Raw genomic sequence first — 11,832 nt, forward strand, 5'->3', positions numbered from 1 at the left:
TGTTTTTACAAACCAAGTTTTGTTCCTCTGAAGGACATATGGACCTCTTTGGTGCCACGAAGACATTTCACCAAAGAATCAACACTCGAAAAGCACGGGCCAGTTGACCAACTTCCTGCGGCACGTCATATCCGTGTTCAAGGAAACAAAATCAGGTGGGCTTATTGACACTACTGGTGAGTTAAGTCTTCATCACCTAATGACTGAAACGTTTCTCTTCAAGACGTCCACTTGGAGCAGCAGCTCAGTGACGTGGCGCTGCAGACGGGGTTGTGCAGCTCATCGCGTCACTACGCTGGAAGGTCTTTCCAGGTGTTCCGAGCGCTTCGCCAGCCCATCTCTGCCCACGCCGTGTCAGATCTGCTGTCCAGGCTGGTGGAGGTTGTCGGAGAACATGGAGAGGAAGTACAGGTGAGAGTCCACTTGTCAGCTTGAATCTAACTGCCAAACAGCACTAACCCCCCTCCTTCTCAGGGATATGTCATGGAAGTGTTGCTTACCTTGGAATCTGTGGTCGACAATTTGGCAGACTGCCTTCAAAACCAGGACCTCATGGCCATCTTGACAAGGTTGGTCTGAGCGCTGTGTTTGACATTTTTAGGATTATAATATATTCCTTCTCTCCATCCCAGAGCTTCATCTCCAGAGTTCCTGTCGAGTTTGAAGCTGATGTCGAACAGAAAAAGCACTGGGCAGATTAACCTCAGAAGACAAGAGCGGACGAGACATCACAGAAGCTCCTCTGTTCCCAAGAAGTTTGGCGAGGCTGACAGGTTGTCGGATCCACCTCGTAGCGCAACGCTGGACCGTATCCAAGCCTGCGAGCAGCAGCTCCTGTCATCCAAAACTCGCAGCCCGTCCTCATCAAAAGAAAACATCGCTGACCCGAACAGCGTCAACCATCCCAGCAACCTCCTGGCCACCATCTTCTGGGTGGCCGTGTCGCTGATGGAGTCAGACTTTGAGTTTGAATATCAAATGTCCTTGAGACTTTTGAATAAACTTCTGGGCCACGTGTCGCTGGATAAGCAGGAGAACAGGGAGAAGCTGGAGAAGCTGCAGGGTCAGCTCAACTGGAGTAGCTTCAGCGGACTGCAGCAGCTGCTGCTGAAGGGCTTCACCTCCCTGTCCACCACCGACCTCACGCTTCAGCTCTTCTGGCAGCTCACCCCGGTGTCACGGGTTCCTGTTGTGGACACCTCGCAAGCCATAGGTACAGAACACATCAGATTAAGACTGACAAAATCAATGTGTTTGCTATCTATATGTTATTTGAACCCATTGATAGTGTTGGTTATATGAATATAAGGGGTCATTTGGTCGATGCTGTCCTTGGTTTAACACCACGAAGGCACGTTTGACTCTACACTGACACCCAGCGGATAATATCAACACCTACAACAAAATTATTTATTTCAATTCGCAGCAGAAATCTCAGTTCTTTGGATTTTTCCCCCCCTGGTATTTAAGATTGCAAAGCATAAAATTAGTCTCTTATATTTATTTGATTCATTCTACCTTATTCTAATTTAAATATTCGTTGACAATTTTCTCTCAGAATTTCCAAACCTGCTGCTGAAGTTCACTGGTGTGTGATCAATAGTGACCTTCATCTTTTATTCTTTAATTTTCAGGTTTCCCCTTGAACGTCCTCTGCCTGCTCCCACATCTGGTGCAGAACTTCGACAGCCCCTCTCCCTTCTGTCAAGATGTGGCAGAAAGGATCTCTCAGGTAGGTCTTCACGCTGCTTTCTTTCTGTATTTTGTGTCCAACGTCAGCGTCTCTTCTTCCTAGGTGTGCCTTGAGGAGAACAACGACAAGCTCTCCAACCTGGCTCATGTCATGACTCTCTATAAAACCCACACCTACACCAGGAACTGCTTCTCCTGGGTCGACGTCGTGTGTCGATACCTTCATGAAGCTTTCCCAGACATCACACTCAGCCTGGTCACTTACATGGCAGAGGTGTGTGTGACGATCACGTCGCAGTCTTTTGGAAAATTCTGTGATCTAACAGTGTTTATTTTGTCTCAGCTTCTGGAGAAAGGCTTGCCATCGATGCAGCAGACTCTTTTACAAATCATCTACAGTCTCTTGAGTCACATGGACCTCAGCGGAATAGAGGCCAAACCCTTTAACATGGAGGTGCTGAAGACGATTGAGAAATTTGTTCAGGTGAATTCTCTATTCAACTTGAGTAAAAATCAGATTGAATGTTTAAACGTAATGACTTTTCAAAGCTCGAACATTATCCCTGATGAGAGAGCAACTGAGACAATGTGGGCCACTTGTTGCTTGGGTCTTTAAACCATTAACTGCTCTGCAAACTTTAAAATAGTGGCACATAAAGTACAGACGGAGGGGTTATCCAGCTCCTCATTTCCTGACATACATTTAACTCAAAAAAAGGAAATGTTTGGAAACAATTGATTTGGGAATTTCCTCATTCCCCTTTTCCCAAGGAGAGTATTCAAGCTTGGAAAAACGCTGTCATGTGTCAGTAAATCTGCAGACCCACCCAACCCATAAACAGTCCGCCTCAAGAGGCCTCTGCTTTCTCTCCGACTGGATTACTTTTCTTCCAGCGTCCGTGCCCAGAACACCTCTGTCTCTAAAAATAGAAGTGACCCACACTCGCACACACACTCAGAGGTGTTGGTGATGAACGTCTGTGTTTCACGTCTTCCCCTGCCTGTAGACCGTCCACTGGAGAGAAGCACTCAACATCCTCAAGTCGGTGGTGTCACGATCCGCCAGTCTGGTGCAACCGTCGTGTCCTCAGAGCGACCTCTCGTACGAAGACGTCAGCCGTATCTGGGACCGCTCATCCAAGGCCCTGCCGGGGAAAACTCTTGACTTTCATTTTGACATATCCGAGGTGAAAACTGCTTCTATTTATATCACTTTAAGTTGAAAAGCACTTCACTTGGTGTCGTCTAGGGTGTGGTGCTTCTTGAGTCTGTGGAATCTTTAAAGCTGTTTTCCTAAGGGAAACGTTTCTGCCCCTCTCTAAATGTTGACATTTTTCTCAGATGCTTCAGATTAGTGCGAGCGCTTGGAAGGTAAACACAATTATCCTCGCGGCGCATGCACTTGATGTCAAAGATACAGTGTTGCATGTGTGGGAACTGAACAGAGGGCTATTTGTGTCCCTCATGAATGGCAGGAAATGATGTCAGCTTGTTGCTGTCGTCATCTGCGAGTGTTAGGCGGTAGAATCCAGAGCGGCACATGGATGTCCATCTGAGAGCACCGTATATTCCAGACTATATTCAAGCCTTTCGTCCTGCTGCAACCATGTGACACTGACTGACTGACTTTTTTTGTGACAGACGCCAGTAATTGGTCGCCGCTTCGATGACCTGCGGGGCTCCCCGGGCCAAGATGGGAAGAGTAGGACCACCATCGTGACACGCAGCAGCTCCTCCACCTCATCTGGGTCGACGTCCAACAATGTCCTGGTGCCAGTCAGCTGGAAGAGGCCACAGTCTTCTCAGGTGAGGTGGCCTCTTTCCTGCCTCTGTCTTCTCACATACATTTTGTGTGATGTATAACTGCAAAAAACAGCAACTACTCCAATGAACGTGAAAGTTAAGACACTAGTGTTCTCAAAATATTTCACTGAAAAATTCAGAAAATTAAATCCAATAACATAGTTGTGATATTATCTCCACTTTAATACTCAAATCCAAACTCTCTTTTGCCAAATCAGCCACGATATCCTGTGAATATTCCCATTAAAATGCATCATGTTTTCCCTGATTCTGACACCCTGATGCTTCTCCTGGACACTGCAGCGGTCAGGTCAAAATTACGTAAAAGTGAAGGCAGAAATTTTTGTTTTGTTGATCTTGAAAACAAATATTTATTATGCATCAATCATTGTGAATGAAAGCATTTCAAACCATACGAGTCATTTGTTGTTTCGAGAGACGTTCACACTGCTGTCCTGTCTACTGGTGAAGCCACTACAGCAGATGATGACTGTGGGCTAAAAGGAAGAAATAATGAGAGATTTATGGGGATGTTTTGATGCAATAAGTACATTGTTTGGCTTTCATATTAGGCAGACTGATAGTCAAGAGTCTTCTGTAAACTTAAGCTGTGTAAAGTACAGACACTAAAAACAAAAAGACATCTGTCACTGGTTGCACGCATGTGTGACCTTGATTCACCTTGATTCCAGGTTTAAAACAAAACAAAAAAAAGCATCTGACCTCCTTTAACATAGAAAAACATGGATGCAAGTAATAGCTTCTATGTGTTCCACCTGGAAGATGCTCAGGTCTCAGATTTATCTATAACATTTCATACTGCTGTCCTCTGTCAGCCACAAAAAACAGACTGTCGATAAAATACATTGACAAAAGAAACATAGCTTTACTTCAATACCACTACATCATTGGTCCCATCTGCACACAGATGGACAACAGTAATTGCATATGTTTCTCACATATATTATTATATAATAATGTTTACAATTTGTTCAACATTAAAAATGTGTGCGTGTAAACCGTTTTGCAATTGAATAGATTCAGCTTCAAAAAATTATAAAATAAACCATATTTACGGTTCATATATCCATAATTTAACTGTTCAGTTGACACAAACATTCATCATGCTGCTAGTTTTTTCCAGCTGTGTATGTATTGGTGCATTAAATAATATTAAAGAATGTTTAAACTGTCCTTTATTTCACAGAAAAGAACACGGGAGAAGCTGGTGAACGTTCTGTCTTTATGCGGACAAGAAGTGGGCCTCACTAAAAACCCTTCAGTAAGACGAAGCCGCAAGCTGTAAACAAGCACCAGTGTCTCCAAGAGGAGATGCATTTTATTTCCTTATGTTTGCGCAGGTGATATTTTCAAGCTGTGGCGAGCTGGACCTCATGGAGCATCAGCCGAGCTTGGTGTCCTCCGACGACGGGACGAGGGAAGCAGACAACATGGACGACAACACCTCAGAACAGCAGTTTAGGGTCTTCAGAGACTTTGACTTCCTGGACGTGGAGCTTGAGGATGGAGAGGTTAGTTTTCCGTGGATGTTTATTCAGTCCTCAGGGATATGGAAAAAAAAACAAAAACAAAAACAAACAAAAATATGTTGTAGTATACAGTCCACAGTATAAGAGTGGAGTTTTTCTGCTGAGTAAAACCTTGTCTTTTTTGTTTTCCTGTGTGCAACCAAGGAGCTACAGGTGAGTTTAGTGGTGTTCACTTGGTCCTTGCTGTGCTGTTTTTATGCTGTTGTTTGCTGTTTATAAATGAAATGCATGTCACCTGAGAGATATTTTCATGAAAACAAGTGACTTCCCTCATATGTGTGGCATAATGGTGAAGGCAAGACTATTAAAATAAATTAAATACCTGAGCAATTACATACTTCTGGAAACGTATTTAATCCCTTTTCTCAGTTAATCTTTCATTTTTCTGTCTGCTTTTTTGCAGATATTTGAATATGAAATCAATTTTCAGGAAAATATTGCTCCTTTTCATAATCTTTTTGAGCTTTTGGTTTACTGAATAAAAATTCTTAGGGTTAAAAGTGTGATTCCAAATTTGCTAAAAATTACTTTTGGGAAGGTTACATTTATTGCTGTCTTGATGTGTGAGCTGACTGAATGCCTTTTTGATTTTCCTCACCAGCTCGGTAATATTTTTCTGAAATTGAAAAGTATAGATCCAGGTGGAGATGCATGAAAACCTCTCACTCAGTATGGACCAGCACTTGAGTCAGACTGCATGAGTTTTAGCGTGTGATCACAGCTTTGAAATCACAGTGCATCTGAGTGCAATGTGATGGTTCCCCCTGCAGGGAGAGACTGTGGACAACTTTAACTGGGGAGTGAGAAGGCGCTCCATGGACAGCCTGGATCGGAGCGACCTGCAGATCCTGGAGGAGAGCCATCTGTCCAGCAGCATGCCCAGCCTGAGCCACATCGCTCACGAGGACTCAGACGAGTCGTCCGAGGAGGACTCACTCACTGCGAGTCAAATCCTCTCCCATTCACAACTGGTGCGTTCGTCTCTCTTCTTCATGTTCGCCTTTCATGTCACTGATTTTAGAAATTAGAAAAGACTATTGAACAAACCTGAGATACACTTGAGTTTTTCTCAATACCAGCATTTTATTTTTGAGGTGCCAAAAGTGTCCCTGAAGCTACGATGCAGACACTTCTCTACACAGAATCAAGTCAAAACCAGAACACAGTAAAGCCCCTCTTCACTTGAGCCCATTTGTCCACACAGCTGTCACCTGTTCCGCCACCACCCTTCTGTCCACTGCGCACTTGTGGAATCTCTTCAAGTGTCAAACGTCCTCTGTTCCTGCCGTCAAACATCTCAACTCAGCCTTCTGTTTCTCTGCAGACCATCAACCTCTCCTCATCTGCCGAAGTCACTAGCATGGACTCCTCTGGATTTTGTAACACTACTTCAGCCGATTCCACTCCGCTGAACAGCAAAAATCCCAGTTTCGAGGTCCAACTGCCAGAGGACTCGAAGCAGCGGGTGAATAAGGGCTTCAGGGTGTCTGAGATTCTGGGAAATGCTAAGTCCTATCGCAGCACTGTGCTAGAGTTCTTTACTAACTTTGCCAAATAGTCGCTCTTTTTCTGCATTCTCCTCTCAAATGAGCTGAATCTTCTATTTGCTTCCGGGGTTTGTCTTGGTTTATTTGTTGCACTCTTCACTTCCTCTGTTTAGCATGAGCTTTCTGTGTCATATAGGTGCATGTGACCAGTGTTTTTTCGCTTTAGTGGGTGGCTGAATTAATAACGACAGCGAGGTCCTGGGGTATATACTGTAGCGCTAGAAGCGTCTGTCTCTCTGTCCGTCCGTTGAAGGCAATGTGTATACCTTTTGCTTGGGTTGCTTCAAAACATGGCATGTGGGAGGGGAGGAAAGGTTTACATATTGCCTACCCAACAAAACAAGAGTGCGTGGCCGTAATGCTGGCCAATAAAAACGCACGTCAATTGGTGCAACTCACGGAAACGATTTACGAATGAGTGGCAATACCTGACGGAGTGTCCGTAGGGTCCCGATGCAAGGTTAGTGTCCACCCAAGAATGTCTAGGGAACTTGTATGGAATGTTAAAGACTGGTTGTTGCTTCAACAACTAACTTGCTGCTGTTTATCCAGCATGATTTCCCCCAAACATCCGAGGACACAAGTGTCTGCGAGGACAACCTTGTTATCACCGAACCACCTGCTGACTTTACCCCTGACACGGCTCTCAGGGAAACTCCTCTGGACAGCTGCTTACCGAGGTGAGGGCTGGTCTCACAGCCGCAGGTATAAAGAGGTGCTGACTTCTACTTTCTGACCACCGCAGTCTCCCTGAAGACGAGAGAGAAGACATGATAGAGATCAGATCGTCCCCACCACCTTCGCCTTTCTTCTCCGCCATCCTCGCTGCCTTCCAGCCGACGGTGTGTGACGACGCTGAGGAAGCCTGGAGGTGCCACATCAATCAGCTGGTGTCGGACACCGACGGATCCTGCGCTGTCTACACCTTCCACGTGTTCTCGTCTCTGTTCCAGGTGCTGCTCAATTGCATGAGCAATCCCACTGAGCCATCTGTTGCTGTCACTCATTTTGAAATGCAGTTTTCAGACGTCTGGGTTGCCACAAAAAAACTCCCTGCCTTCACCTATCTTGCTCACCCCACCTCACCTATTGTATCCTCTTCATTCACCTCATCCATGAACCTTCTGTGGACGTCTCTTCTTGCTGTCTCTCCTCCTCCTCCACTTTTCTCACCAAACATGAGCTGCCCCACTCATTTCTGATCTTGTCCTTTCTATTCACTTCCAGTGGCATCTTCATCTCATCTAGTCTTTAAACCATGCACCATGGCACTGCTATAAAGCTTTTCTTTCACTTTTGCTGCATCTCCAATGGCACAGCATTACTCCACCTGTTCCACCCTGCCTGCACTCTCTTCTTCACCACCCTCCATCTCCATAACTTTGGATGGTTGACATCGTTTTAACTTCCTTCACACCATCCTATTAATATTCATTTTACAACATGACAACCATCTATCTCTTCTATAGTCCGAAAGTCATGGGTTCATATCCCGTATGTGAGTTGTGATGAGGGACGTGTGTTGACCGAGATTTAGTTTAAAAGAGGAATTATTTCAAAAATCAGTTCATTAAGAGGGAACTGTTTTTGAGTCATTTCCAGATATAAATAACCATTTGCTTCCAGTGTCTGTGATAGTCAAGGCTGAATTGCAAAATCCCCAAAAATGAATGAGTTAAGATCATGTTTTTAGACGTTACTTCTGATCTTCTGCAGAGCATCCAGACCAAGTTTTGCTCCCTGACATGCGACGCCGTCAGTTACCTCGGCGACAGTCTGAGAGGACTGGGATCAAAGTTCCTGAGGTCGTCCCAGATGCTGACCTCCTGCTCCGAGTGTCCGACTCTCTTTATTGATGCTGATACAGTCAGTTGCTTTTTTCTAGTGTTTTTGGGACTCCAGTTTGTAACCGTATGTGTTTTCCCTGCTCAGATTATGACATATGGACTCCTGGAAAAAATGAAATTCAGCGTGTTGGAACTTCAGGAGTATCTCGATACATACAACAATAGAAAAGAGGCAGCGATCGGCGTAGGTGCATTTGTCGTCCAGAACGAGGAACTTTCAACACTAATGCTTGTTTCTCACACATGCAGTGGCTCAGCAGCTGTCAGGCCACTTTCACCAAGAGTCCTGAAAGCAGCGTGACATCATCCCAGCCAGAGCAGGAGGAGAAGGTAACCCTTATTTTAAACATTACAGCCACGTTCTGCTCTTGAAATAAGCTGATTTCTTTCAATGAAAATGTCATTTATTGAGTTTATATTTTACCTTCTGCGTCCTGTCGCTAGCCCTGTGAGTCTCTCCCTCTATTTAACTAAAAACATTTCGGACAAATTTGAGTCCCTGCACGTCGCATTAACTCTTTTATGATTTTGCATTATGATCCAGAAATGTTAATATTAATATACCATTTCATTGAATGTCAGACGACACTACTGGAATGCCAGCAAAGTTTGTTTTGAGTTTTGTTGTCCCTTGAAACAAACAAAATAATGTGAATTTACTTTTGCTTTTTATGACCTTTATTTTAAGAAAAAACAAGTTGCTTGCTTTGTTTTACTGAAGAAACGTTGTGTACTGCTGTTTGCCCACGCTATATCTCACGCTCTCTGCACGACATTTGCTGTAAAATGCATGCTCACTCTTTACTCTCTCTCTTTTCCTCACTTATTTCATCCTGCTCACTTTGTAGCAAATGGAATTTCTGGCTGTAAGTTGGACGAGGCTTGTTTCTTTTTTACTTTAGGACATGGTTTAGCAGTGTAGAAGCTTCAGGCGTGCAAACAGTGGGATTCTGCTCACTATTTGCTTTTTTCTTTTCCAGCAACTGGAGCTCTGTCAGAAGCTGTACAAACTCCATTTCCAGCTGCTGCTGCTGTTTCAGTCCTACTGTAAGCTGATAGAGCAGGTCCATGCCATCAGCTGTGTACCAGAGGTGGGTTCACGTCTTGTCTGGTGACTGTCTTCTGCTCACGGCCGTCCGCTCCGCTTCCAGCTGACCAATATGTCCAGAGAGCTCAATGATCTGAAGAGCAACTTGAGATTAGCGGCCGCGGCATCAATGAGACGGGATCCAGCTGACCACGAAGGCTTCTGCTCTGATGCCAGCTTCTCCTCATCTGAGGTGGCTGTTCAGGCCATTCTTGAGGGTCTGAAGAACAATGAGTTCACCGCAGCTATTCAACACATCCGCGAGTGCAGGTGAGAGGTTCTTTAGAGCCAGTGTTTCTGACTAGGGCAGCAATGGATAATGCTTTCCAGAAGGTGCTCGGGGTGTCTTTGAAAGTGCTGAACATAGTGGCGGAAAAAAAGTTTTGGGACACCAGAAGAATTGGATGCAATCTCAGAAAATCTTTCTTGTGTTTTAAAAAGAAATAGGACAAATTATATTTTTACATTTATATTTTTGGGTTTAATGGGGTAAGGGGAAAACACTACATTTTTTACAGTTTTGTATACCTGTTCTCAACATTTGCAGTGTGGAAGTCTACAAATAACACAATTATATTGCTATAATTATTATTTATGTTGTTGTTGTCATTATCTCAGCAGCATGCTACTTCAAATGAGACAGTATTTATAGTCACAATTGGGAAACTAATGCAACGAAAGCGCCAAACGGCAAAAGAAATAGCACTGTTATTTGTGAATTTCACATTAATTCTCTCACAAACTGGGTTTGTGTGCGATGTTGTCAATATTTCTGTGGACTGATCTGTTCGCCAGGTGCTAAAACCAACCCTGCAACTTGTCCTTTCTGTTGAGTAGTTTGACTGGACAATGGATGTTCAGCTGGGTTTCTGTTCTCCTCATTATTCTCATAGTATTGTATTGCGAAAGACCATCCATGCAGTACAGTGGCCACATGTTGCCCCTTTTTTTTGTGGGGCTGCTTGTTTTCATCATTTATTACTATTTCAATTATGAATATAAGTGAAATGTAAATATCTTATTTACATGTTTCATCCATGTCTTCGGTGTTTTCATTTGTTTTATTAATAAATTCTACACAGGTGAACTCTCTCGAATGGTCCGTGTTCATGGCGCGTCTTTGTCTCGATCACAGAACAACATGGCCAAATGACATCTTTGGAAGCCCCTCCGAAGATGAGGTCCAGACGCTGCTCAACATCTTCTTCCGTCACCAAACCCTGGGCCAGACGGGGACCTTCGCGCTGGTGGGCCCCAAACAGGACCTGACTGAGATCTCCGTGAAGCTGATGGAACTGAACGGAGAGATCCGAGACATGATCCGCGGGGCTCGGGGCTACAGAGCCATCACTGCTTTCCTCCCAGACTCCCAGGTTTCAGGCTCCACTCTATGACCTGGACTCTCCGCTGCTAACATCTCCGCGAGTTACACGAAAATTCATTTCCTTGAAGATGATTCAATGGTGAAAGTAGTTGCCCTACGTCACAACCTCATTGCACTATCAAGCGACAACATGCTATAAAGGTCATCACCTTTCACGTTTCACAAATGACATACCAAAGCAAAGCAATTTCATTATTTGTTCCAGGGGAAATGTGCAATTCTTGACATGAATTAAAAAGACTTACTGTATCCTGAAAGAATGTATTTTAACATTATGACATAAAACAGAAGGGAGGATTGTTCTTTGTGTGTGTGTGTTTGTGTGTGTGTGTGTGTGTGTGTGTGTGATCTCAACATGACCACCATCACAGATGGGGATTCAACAACAGATCTACAAAATGAGTCACTGTTTTGTGATGCTGCGATGCTACTGTAATGACTCCCGAACCTTCTTGCAATGAATTGTGGGATGTCATTTGCTCCCCAGAGCAGACTGTATCGGTGCAGCTTCCAGCCAAGAGACATTTATTTAAACGGCGTCCTGAAACATACACGGATTTTACTGATATTTTTTTGCTTAATAAGCCAGTGCGAATTATGTTTCAAGAACTGTAAGGTTAATGTTTATGAACAAAGAGAATATTTTTGAGTGAGTTATTGTACATAGTGCAGCTGAGACTCACCAGACTGTATTTTTGTGGAAGAGTATAAAGGTTTATGGAATTTTAAAAAAAGCTTGCAAAACTGTTGTTAAGGCCTCGTTGTAAATGCTTTTGCCTTTGGAATGTATTGTTGTTATGTACACTCGTGTAAAAGAAAATAATAAAACTTACATTTGCTAACAACATGACTGTAGTTTTGGTTTATGAAACATTAGAAAGTGAAATGCAATTCCCTTGACTTCTTGTGATGTTTCTATGGC

The 11,832-nt window shown here is 43.9% G+C and overlaps 1 protein-coding gene across 5 annotated transcripts in view; it reads left to right on the forward strand.

Moving 5' to 3' along the window:
- frya (furry homolog a (Drosophila)) overlaps positions 1-11,744 on the forward strand; it is a 37,106-nt gene extending 25,362 nt beyond the window's left edge. For 3 of the 5 annotated variants that reach the window (XM_053872734.1, XM_053872735.1, XM_053872736.1), the window contains exons 41-62: positions 34-155; positions 224-411; positions 475-569; positions 633-1,213; positions 1,635-1,732; positions 1,796-1,966; positions 2,036-2,176; positions 2,700-2,879; positions 3,334-3,498; positions 4,703-4,777; positions 4,857-5,027; positions 5,816-6,016; positions 6,370-6,510; positions 7,145-7,272; positions 7,338-7,545; positions 8,309-8,458; positions 8,525-8,623; positions 8,689-8,769; positions 9,288-9,305; positions 9,420-9,530; positions 9,591-9,796; positions 10,662-11,744. In XM_053872734.1, the coding sequence (XP_053728709.1) occupies positions 34-155; positions 224-411; positions 475-569; positions 633-1,213; positions 1,635-1,732; positions 1,796-1,966; positions 2,036-2,176; positions 2,700-2,879; positions 3,334-3,498; positions 4,703-4,777; positions 4,857-5,027; positions 5,816-6,016; positions 6,370-6,510; positions 7,145-7,272; positions 7,338-7,545; positions 8,309-8,458; positions 8,525-8,623; positions 8,689-8,769; positions 9,288-9,305; positions 9,420-9,530; positions 9,591-9,796; positions 10,662-10,920 (3,589 nt within the window). In that variant the 3' untranslated portion in view covers positions 10,921-11,744. The remainder of the gene's footprint in view (positions 1-33; positions 156-223; positions 412-474; positions 570-632; positions 1,214-1,634; positions 1,733-1,795; positions 1,967-2,035; positions 2,177-2,699; positions 2,880-3,333; positions 3,499-4,702; positions 4,778-4,856; positions 5,028-5,815; positions 6,017-6,369; positions 6,511-7,144; positions 7,273-7,337; positions 7,546-8,308; positions 8,459-8,524; positions 8,624-8,688; positions 8,770-9,287; positions 9,306-9,419; positions 9,531-9,590; positions 9,797-10,661) is intronic. The other 2 variants (XM_053872738.1, XM_053872737.1) reach the window with 1 other exon arrangement.
- The last annotated feature ends 88 nt before the right edge of the window (positions 11,745-11,832 follow it).

The sequence above is a fragment of the Synchiropus splendidus genome, chromosome 8 (genome assembly GCF_027744825.2).
Source record: "Synchiropus splendidus isolate RoL2022-P1 chromosome 8, RoL_Sspl_1.0, whole genome shotgun sequence".
In the NCBI taxonomy this organism is placed as follows: Eukaryota; Metazoa; Chordata; class Actinopteri; order Syngnathiformes; family Callionymidae; genus Synchiropus; species Synchiropus splendidus.